Source organism: Cervus elaphus, chromosome 11 (genome assembly GCF_910594005.1).
Source record: "Cervus elaphus chromosome 11, mCerEla1.1, whole genome shotgun sequence".
In the NCBI taxonomy this organism is placed as follows: domain Eukaryota; kingdom Metazoa; phylum Chordata; class Mammalia; order Artiodactyla; family Cervidae; genus Cervus; species Cervus elaphus.
In genome coordinates this window covers 59,862,055-59,872,241 of record NC_057825.1, presented here as the reverse complement: position 1 = coordinate 59,872,241, position 10,187 = coordinate 59,862,055, and the positions used below count along the sequence as shown (strand labels likewise).

General features: G+C 46.2%; 1 protein-coding gene across 2 annotated transcripts; it reads right to left on the bottom strand.

Annotated features, from left to right (window-relative positions):
• Window positions 1-206: 206 nt before the first annotated feature.
• LOC122703559 (sulfotransferase 1C4-like) lies at window positions 207-9,742 on the bottom strand. 2 transcript variants are annotated; one of them, XM_043917889.1, is made up of 7 exons: window positions 8,984-9,742; window positions 6,356-6,487; window positions 5,302-5,399; window positions 4,880-5,006; window positions 4,258-4,352; window positions 2,388-2,568; window positions 207-1,510 (listed from the first exon to the last, which is right to left on the bottom strand). In XM_043917889.1, the coding sequence occupies exons 1-7, from the start codon at window positions 9,135-9,137 to the stop codon at window positions 1,395-1,397; spliced, it is 903 nt and encodes a 300-aa protein (XP_043773824.1). In that variant the 5' UTR covers window positions 9,138-9,742; the 3' UTR covers window positions 207-1,394. The 2 variants fall into 2 exon arrangements, with proteins under 2 accessions (XP_043773824.1, XP_043773825.1); XM_043917890.1 differs by having other exon boundaries at window positions 6,356-6,481; window positions 8,984-9,731.
• Between the last annotated feature and the right edge of the window lie 445 nt (window positions 9,743-10,187).

Sequence of the window (10,187 nt, the reverse complement as noted above, 5' to 3'; positions counted from 1 at the left end):
CACAGTAAGCTCTAGAAGATAACTGGTATAGGACTACTTAGAATATAAGAAGTTGGCTTTTTAGATTTCCTTGACTGATAGAGTATTTCAGTTACTTAGTTCTCAGTTCTTGCCATTTGGTGTGCATTGAAGTATTTAGCAACGTCCTTCTCTTGGAGAAAAAATGAGCAAATGAAAATTTAAATAAGCACAAAAGAGACAATACAGACCTATAAGAGATTTAATGATACACTTTAATCTTAATCACATAAGAATTATGTGTGAAAGACCTCCAAAGAGCAGATGGTCCTTCAGGTTGCAGGAAGATGGGAGGCCTGTGCTGGTTAGTGAACTTGCTATTTATGTTTTAAACTGGTGGAGAGAAAGGAAAGGAAGTGTCTGGAGAAGGTGGGATGACAGTAAGACTAGTTGGAGTGGGGAGGAGCCTGCGAGATGCGCTCGGAACCAGCGAGGTGGCTCTCTGCTGCAGTGAGGAGGGGGTTTGGCAGCATGAAATCCAGCTGGCAGGCAGTTTGGAAGGTAAGTCACCCATGTCATAAGGTAAGTCATCCACGTAGCTGCCTTTGAATCGGTGGCTAAAATTGCTTGGGATGTATCTTGTAGGCAGCAAACATCAGAATCATTGAAAGATTCTGAGCTAAAGAGAAATGTAAAGAATCTTGCTGTGGGAAAAGAAGTTTGGCAGATGTATGATGAACAGAGAAACAAGTCACATAGCTTATAGGCAAGGGAGAGGCTTCTGAACTGGAAGGGTGGCTGCAGAGGTAAGACATCCTGGAGGTACACTGACAGGTGTTGCTGATGGATTAGAACACAATTGAGGAGGGGCTGCAGAGAGGTGGGTCAAGGTGCAAGTCTGGGATGGGTTGGCTGGGAGTGGAAGGGGAGTCCAGCGAAATGCAGAGGCAGCGGTGAGGGACAGGGGTAGAGGCACTGAAGGAAGAAGCCTGGAGTGAATGAGAAAGTTTCAGGGGAAAACAGTCACCTGATGATGGTTACTTGGCTACCAAGAAATCGCTGGCTACCAAGAAATAGTAGCTATTGACACATTTTAGTGCTGTATTTACAAATTTTCTTAAACCAACACTTCATCTGAAAACTTTAGTATGTTCTTATGTGATGACCAGAGCATATTTAACATGTTCACATGCATGTGGTCTGTAGAAAACTGACGCATCATGATCATTAGCAAGGATGCCAGGGTTGTAAGTCTCCGCCCTCCACCTGGCCCCAACCTCTGTTAGCTCCTTTTTTTTTTTTTTTTTTTTAGCTCCATCTTTTATTAGGGTGAACAAAAGCAGACACAAGAAGCACTAGTCCAGCCACCTGAATTCAATATCACGGGGTCAGGGTAATCAACTTTTACACCAATTAAATCTGGTGATTTTTCTTCCTTACGAGAATCGAAAGTGGAGAGTTAGAGTGGTGTCAGCCATGTTCTTCCTGTAATCATCATCAAATCTCTCATTCTGGGCCACGGTGAAGTGGTTCTTCCAATCCCCGACGACCCCTGAAACAGTCATGGTGGGGAGTCAGTACTGTGGTGGGAGTGGGGTAGGAGGGTGTAGGGGACAGGGTGCTGGGAGGGGTGGTTCTCTGTTCTGCTCTTGTATGAGGAGTTCTACCCCCTGACCCGGAGACATTCCTCTGGCTGGCCTGGCAGGGTCTCCTCCAGGAGGGAGGAAGGATCACCTGTCTGGTGTGTGGGTCGGGAGATGGCAAGGTTGTATGAGCAGCAGTGTGTCCTTCCTGCCCACTGAAGCAAGGTCTGTGCTAACATGATGTTGCCCGCAGAACAAGCAAGGCCTGCTAGTGGAGGGACTGCACATGCCGTTTTGAGAAAGGAAGATTCCCCCCAATTCTCCAGTTGCAATCCCTGTTACCTTTCCCAGGCTGGTTTTTCTCCATACTGTCATCTATTATCCTGCATGTTTTTTCATTTGCTTCCTGTTTACAGCTAGAATATAATTTCCACGAGGGCTGGAACTTTCCTGTGTTTTGTTCACTGCTCTGAACATTACCTAGAACAGAGTCTGGCACACAGTAACCACTTGGGAAGTAGTTTTGAATGAATGGACGTTTCTGACAGCCTGGAACTCTCTATAAAGTGGATACTTTGCTCCATCTGACTCGATTCTGTATCTTTTCACCTTATCAGCCGGAACTCCAGAGGGAACAAGAGGATAAGCCCTTAGACCTAGACACCAAATCTCACTTTCCCCTTGTGGCTGAACGTTAATTTCATCTGTGGTTTCTTAAATTGTTCTTTTCCCAGAATCCTTCATTATCAATCTTATTTTTCTTTTCTATAGAAAGAGAACTCCCCAGAGACTGTGAAATATTGGACAAGTCCTTCAGGATTCTGGCCAAAAGGAAACATTGAAAACCTTTTCTCATGAATGGAGAAATCAAGTGGTTCATGAATTTAGCCGGAATCGACGTGTAGTTTGCCATCGGGTTCTGCTTCATGACACTAAATGAAGTGTGGTGAACAATTTTATCCAGAACTTTATCATCTAAGCTCTTTCCAATAAATTCTGCCAGCTTCTGAATTTCATGCTTTGGGTTCTATGAGCAGAGTCAAAAGAAAAGACATGGTATAAGATAATGTGTATCAATGAATAATAGTCTTAAAAAATATTGAAATGAATTAATAATAGTAATCAGTAACATGCCACGAGTTAAAATTTTTAAAAATCATATCTCACACATGTTCAGCTTTTCAGAAATGACTCATTTAGATGTGGTGACTCGTACTGTTCTCTGTATTAACTGGAGTCTTTACACTGTTCTTGCTCTAACATGTCAACTGGGTCACGTCAGTAAGATGCTAGAAACACAGTGATCTGGAGTGCATGGGACATGCTCCATGGGGCAGTATGTCCAGGGTCAGGTCCATATGTCCTGCTCCAGCCCATCTGATAAATGCCCCCGCGGGAGGCACTGAACTGATGCTGAGAGCGGACGTCACAGCGGCCTGTTTCCTGCTTCTGTCTGTGATGTACTTTTCAAAAATCAGGCTCTCAGTTACAAATCCAAGAACACAGATTGTTGTTCTGTACAGACCCAGTGGAATCACAAAAGTGCTGGGTAGATGACCATTTACCATCAATTCTCATGACACCACCTCCTTCAGTCCTGATAGCATCTCTCTAATGACTTCTAACATCAAAATTCCTAGACGTCAAGCATCTTCACAAAGAAGAATTGCCAGCAAGCAGTAAGTCAGAACTTGGGTTCAAGAGTCCATAGTGTTTCCCACTGCACCGAATTTCTTTTTTTTTTTTTAATTAGTTGGAGGCTAATTACTTCACAACATTTCAGTGGGTTTTGTCATACATTGATATGAATCAGCCATAGAGTTACACGTATTCCCCATCCCGATCCCCCTCCCACCTCCCTCTCCACCCGATTCCTCTGGGTCTTCCCAGTGCACCAGGCCTGAGCACTTGTCTCATGCATCCCACCTGGGCTGGTGATCTGTTTCACCATAGATAGTATACATGCTGTTCTTTTGAAATATCCCACCCTCACCTTCTCCCACAGAGTTCAAAAGTCTGTTCTGTATTTCTGTGTCTCTTTTTCTGTTTTGCATATAGGGTTATCGTTACCATCTTTCTAAATTCCATATATATGTGTTAGTATGCTGTAATGTTCTTTATCTTTCTGGCTTACTTCACTCTGATTAATGGGCTCCAGTTTCATCCATCTCATTAGGACTGATTCAAATGAATTCTTTTTAACGGCTGAGTAATATTCCATGGTGTATATGTACCACAGCTTCCTTATCCATTCATCTGCTGATGGGCATCTAGGTTGCTTCCATGTCCTGGCTATTATAAACAGTGCTGCGATGAACATTGGGGTGCACTGAATTTCTTAAACTGTTTCTTGAAACCCTGTCATTCCTCTAGCACTAATGAAAAAAAAACCAAAATGTACTACAAAGTTTTTCCCTTCTAATGGGAATTTTAAAATATACACCGCAAGGGGGCAGAAAAGGCATCACTCATGTTTGCCATCCTCTGCCTGTGAGGAAAAGGTGTCCCACAGCCCAGAGTTCCAGGGAGATCAGGTGAGATTGTGATATGGAAACTCATGATGTGCCAGGTGCGCTGTGATGGGTGGATGGGGCAGCCAGTGAAACACAGCACCTCCTGTGCCTGACTGCAATCTGAGGGTCCCCGATGGGGTGCACACATTGCAACTGAAGCATTTATGGTCAAATGGGGACTTGTTAGGTGGCCTGGTCCTCACCTCCTTCATGTCCTCGTAGAAAAGGTAGAGGATGCGGTGCTGGTCCTTGGCGTGCCACCAGCCCTTCACGTGGTCATACCAGGAGCCCCAGCACACTGCAGGATGGGACCAGAAACAGGGCAGTGAGTCACAGAAACCCAGTGACAAGTACACCGCCCACCCCCACCCCCGCCCCGGGAGGAGGATCCTGAAGGGAGGGAGGAGGTCACCCTGGAGATTCCTTCATGGTAAAGCCAGCTAATGGAAGTCAGTCCTGAATATTCACTGGAAGGACTGATGTTGAAGCTGAAAGTCCAATACTTTGGCCAATACTAATGCGAAGAGCTGACTCATTTGAAAAGACCCTGATGCTGGAAAAGATTGAAGGCAGGAGGAGAAGCGGATGACAGGGGATGAGATGGTTGGATGGCATCACTGACTCCTGAGTCAGAGTAAACTCTGGGAGTAGGTGATGGACAGGGAGGTCTGGCGTGCTGCAGTCCATGGGATCACAAACAGTCGGACGCAACTGAGCGACTGAGCTAAACTGAAAGCCAGCAGAGTCCCTGCTGTTCTCAGGAACTGACACCTTCTTTGTAGAGTGCTTGAGGATTTTGAGACAGGATGGAAACCAAGCTCTCACCTTTCCCAGCCAGAAAATTCTCAAAGTATTCTTCCCAGGTGCCTGGAGCAGGAAGGATTCTATTCATCCTGTGGAAGTGGTAATAAGACACCATGTTGTCCTTGGGGTTCCTGGCTACGTAGATCATCTAGGAGCGGACAGGGGAAGAGGAGAAGCAAAACCAGGATTAGAACAGCAGACAATGACTTGAGGGTGGGCGTATTCCACACAGGTGGGTTTTCCTGATGCTGTGTTTCTGTGCTGTGGCTTTTGTGGGAGGTGGAAAGGATTCATGTCAATCTGCGTATTGAGGATATGTGACCAGTGGACTTTTTTGTTTTGTTTCTGTTTTTAATTTAACAAGTGAAGTGTTTTAAGAGGAAATTGAAGACCAGTCTGAGGTCCTTCTAAGGGGCCAATTCTGCATTCCTTTGGCTCCCTACCTTACAGTTCTTCTCCAGGAGAGATGGTGGCAGCAAGTGGAAGGGGAGGTGTGTCTTCAGTATCCGGGGTGAGGTCATTGCATTCGCTTGTTCCAAGCCTGTGAAATTAGTTTTCAACAACTTTCCATTATTTTTCTCCATTTGCTTCAGAAACTTGCTGCCCCATTTTTACTACATTAGGAATACTCCAGATCACCTGTAACTCTCTGTGGCTTTCATATGAGAGAATGGGGTTTTTGGCTAGAGCAGTTTTTGTTTTTGCCACATAGTTTGTGGGATTCTAGTTCCCCAGCTGGGATTGAACTCATGCTCCCTGCAGTGAGAGCACCATTTTAACCACTGGCCACCAGCAAAGTCTCTAGAACAGCTTTTAACCATAACAATAAACCAAATAAATAAGAACCTAAAAAATTCAAACCCTTCCATCATAAAATTATCTTACCTAGGCTCATCTTTGTGGAATGAATTTAATTTCTAATTGGAGAATCAAAACTTACTTTTATTTTAAAACTTTTTTAATATTTATTTTTATTTTAATATTTATTTATATTTATTTGGCTGTACCAGGTCTTAATTGTGGCATGTGCATTCTAGTTTCCCTGACCAGGGATTGAACCCAGGTCCCTTGCATTGAGAGCTCGGAATCTTAGCCACTGGACCACCAGGTAAGTCCCTTAACTTACTTTTGTATGAACAGAAACTCAATTAGAAAATGTCTGAAGTATAGCCATGGCCAGACAGGGAAAAAGAGTCCTGAAGTCCATTGATGGTGGTTTGAACACCTGGGATTCTGAAAGGGCTACTGTGCTTAGTCACTCAGCCATGTCCACCAGGCTCTTCTGTCTATGGGATTCTCCAGACAAGAACACTGCAGTGGGTTGCCATTTCCTTCTCTAGGGGATCTTCCCAACCCAAGGATGGAACCCACATCTCCTGCATTTGCAGGTGGATTCTTTACCACAGCACCACCTGGGAAGCCTGAGAGGGCTGCTGGCTAGTAAAAATTCCGGAGTACGTCTAGACCTGGGGTCAGGTGCAGCCGTGCGGTACTCACCAGATCCTAGGGAAGGGACTATCCACTCGATGAAGGGAAATCGCTCGTGCGTGGGTGCCCTCTGGCTTTGGTCGACGTCACCCCCGTTTTGTATCAAGTCCACAATCTCCTGCGTCCATGTTGTTCCTTGTTCCGTGGGTAAGAATAGGAGGCACAGACATTATCTCCCGCATTTCTTAGGATGTGAGCAAATACTCGTTAGAGCAGCTGTGTGAACATTGAAGCCTGCTTTATAGTGGAATTCAGAAAACATCCTTCTTTGTTTATATCTTGTGTTATCATAATATGGGATTTTTAGGCAAAGACTCCAGTTTGGAGTGGATATAAGATTCCTAAATAGACAGTTCTTCTTTTCTCTGTCACAGCCATTCATTAGGGTTGTTTTGCTACTGAGTTGGTGGCATTGTTCCTCAAAAAGGTGGAGTGGAAAAGTCTTTCTCACCCAACTGTGATGTGGGGTCATCCCTGTGTGATCTTCAGACTGTTTCCCAGCAGTCTGAGGTTGGTACCCAGGAGGCTTTGTTATGTGTTGGCTAAATGAGCGAGTGATTAGGGCTTAGTCTCCATGTTCACGCTGTCCTGTTTTCCCTGAAGGTTAGAAAGTGCATTCCTAGGCTCCTTTGCCACTGAGATTCTGAACACCCTGAGACTGATTGACCTTCTGAGAGTTAAAAGAAGGAGACAGAGGTCTGAGGGTGGCCCCACCAGGTACAAGATGTGTGGAAGCCACTCCACACATCTGGATCAAGCTCGGAGCTCAATCCAGAAGCTGCACCCCCACTACCCCTGGAGGAGGGCTTCCGTCTCCAGTTTCGGTCACTTATATGGGCCCCATCCTGACTAGTGTGGGGGCTACCACCTACTTTGCAGACTTGGAGACCTATTGAACCGGTGTCTGACCACGTCCGTGTCAGGAGATCAAATAGCAGTGGCATCTTGTTTCCTAGATGAGTTGGTCTCTAATTTTATCTGGCACCAACTCTTCATTACGGGTTAAAGGACCAATATTTCTTTAGCTATCAACTCAAAGGAAGTTAGTGTCATTTGTACTAGTTTTGTGTGTTTCATATGAATTTTGGTGGCTTCCTAGGTGGCTCAGTGACGAAGAATCCGCCTGCCAAGCAGGAGATGTGGGTTTAATCCCTGGGTTGGGAAGATCCCCTGGAGTAGGAAATGGCAACCCATTCCAGTATTCTTGCCTGGAGAATTCCATGGACAAAGGAGCCTGGTGGGCTACAGTCCATGGGGTTTCAGAGTCAGACATGACTTAGCGACTAAACAACAACTCTGAATTTATAGCCATGGGCTAACACTGGGGCAGGTTCCAGTGCAGCTGGAAGTTCAAAGTCAGCTGGTCCTTGGGGTCAGAGGTCAGTGATTCTACAAAGTGTGTATCTCTGCTCAGTCACAGAATGTTTACTATTTGCTAAAAATCTAGGTGAAAACCTTTACATCATCTGAGCTTGTTTCTTATTCCCTTTTATCAATACAGCCTTTGTTAGCATATGCAGTTTTCATGACTGATTAAATACTGCATTAACTGGTAAGTACTTTTCTTTCTGTTGTTATTAGATTGTAATCCCCCTAACCCATGAAAACTCTAAATGAACCAAACCTTAATGCTCACTTTTGGTAGGTGGAAAAAGATGAAACAGTAAGCATTGTACTGAAATTATGGTGATAGAGTAGAATTGTGAGTGAAATAAGGCAGTGGGATGTGATTCCCTACCAGGGGTTACTTTCAGAAACTCACATTTAGAAAATTTTAATTCTGAACAAACTCATGAGGAGTAATATCAGAAAGTCAGGGCTGATTTGAAACCAGTGGATACATGAGTCTAAGGCCCCATCTGCATCAGTACAGATAAAGTCAGAGGGTGGGTGGAGTATATGTGTGTGTGCCCATGAACAAATGTAGCAGAAGTTATTGACAGTTACTGATTTTGCAAAGAGCAAATGTATGTGCAGTTGGGGTGTGAGCTGAGCACTGCGTTTTGGCCTGACTGTAGATGCACACAAATAGGTGCAGAGAACTCCGCATCCCGGCTCACCCTCAAATTTTACATAATGCAGTGGCTGAGCTCGTTTGTCCTGTTTCTGCAGTAACTTTGTTAAACTGATTATTGAAATAAGAAAAGCAGGTTCACAACATACCACTGGGAGGGTGGAGATGCAGAGGGTAGGTCTGGGACCCTGAGCAGGGGGACTTAGGAGTTCAGCCTTGCAGAACATAAGCTCCCTTCTCTGCTCAGCCGCTCCCCCAACCAGCTGGGGGTGCCCGGTCTAGCTCTGCTGTAAGGGCCTGCCCTGATAATAAGTAAATCAACAAGCCTGGCCCCTTTGTTTCAGACTGTTTGATTTACTGTCTTGCAGGGAAGTAAACAACATGGACTTCACGGGAAGTATTAAATTCTTAAGACGTGTAGGTCATTTTAATGTTTTTTGTGTGGTTCCCCCCGCCCCCGCCCCCGCCCCCTGTGATTTTTGTGTTGGCCGTATCCCTCTGCCCACTCAATGGTTTTCTGCTCAAACCCCGGTGGGTTTCTCAACATCCTCAGTGCTGCATCTTGCTTGCTTCTGTCCCTGCCCCTCCCTCCACCTCCCCTGTCCCCTGTCCCTGCCGCCTACCTGCTTTCGGGTAGGTAGAAATGAGCAGGTCGTCGGGCCTGGCTTGGAAGCTCCAGATCTGATCCCAGGTGTCACAGGTGGGCGTAGGCTGCAGGATGCCTCCCACGTAGTCCACAGCCACGCGACTCATGCCCTCTGATTGCAAATCCTCCATCTTGTTCAAGGCCAATGTCAGGGGTCAGAAATTTTAGCTCGGGAAAGCGTTACCCTCAGACAGCTCAGAGCTGTGTGCTTGGCAGCTTACAGACGGGGCAGGGCTGAGACCTCAGGCCCTGCCTGGAGTTGGCCGTCAAGGGGCAGCTGGCCTGGCCAGGGAGCGGAACTCTGGCTTAGGACTTTGCACACAGCACTTCTGACGAGCTGTAGCTGCCTCCCGGAGGGGCAGTGACGTAACTGCCTAGCCCTCTGCTCTGGGCAGCACCGCGGCTCCCCGCCCCCTGGCCGTGTCCTTTGCGCCTTCAGCCACTCTTCTGTGCCCTTAGCGACAGTCAGGGCCACCTCATTTGCAGTCCTCTTCTGCATTCACAAAATAATTCACAGATCTCTTTAATTGTTTCTTCTGGGAATTTCAAGCTCATTACAAAGTTGCGGGAAATCTGCAGGTGGTCTTACAAGTTGCAGCGGAGACTCACTTCCTTGAAAGGCTGGAGGGAAGTTTCTGTGCTGCCAACAATGAGAGCTTAGACCCAACCTCCCAGCACAGATGTGGGGGTAGGGCATCAGCAGTGTTATTTTTAAGACTGAAATAGAGGAGGCTGCAATAGGAATGATTCTCTTCCTGTTGTAGGCTGTTTGGTGTCAGTATCAGCCCTGGTCTCTTCACAGGCAATCAAACATGTTTGAAAGCCACAGAGTTACAGAAGGCACATCCTCTGACTTCTTCCTGGAGTTCACCTCCCAGGCTGATGCCGGATCCCTCCCCATCCCAACAACGCCCCCGCCCCATCCCACCACCACCACCGCGAACCACTTGTTTTCCTCAAAGCCCTGGTGTTTATTTATGCTGCTTGCTCCGTTCCTTGGAATCATTCCTGGCTCCTGCACAGTTTTGTTTTCTACCCCCCCTCCCCCGTTTCCACCACAACCCTTCTCGGCTGACCACTTCAAAACCAAGGGCAATCAAACCACATCTCATGCAGGTCAGAAGGGCTGCCGTCAAAAAGTTTACAAACAACAAATGCTGGAGAGGGTGTGGAGAAAAGAG

What these genes read in the sequence shown, in the direction of transcription:
- LOC122703559 (XM_043917889.1), bottom strand. Translation starts at nt 9,137, where the DNA reads ATGGAGGATTTGCAATCAGAGGGCATGAGTCGCGTGGCTGTGGACTAC. An exon ending in AGTCCCTTCCCTAGGATCTG is followed by an intron (nt 5,400 to 6,355) that starts GTGAGTACCGCA and finishes CTAATTTCACAG; the next exon opens with GCTTGGAACAAGCGAATGCA. An exon ending in TTCTCCATTCATGAGAAAAG is followed by an intron (nt 1,511 to 2,387) that starts GTTTTCAATGTT and finishes TGACTGTTTCAG; the next exon opens with GGGTCGTCGGGGATTGGAAG.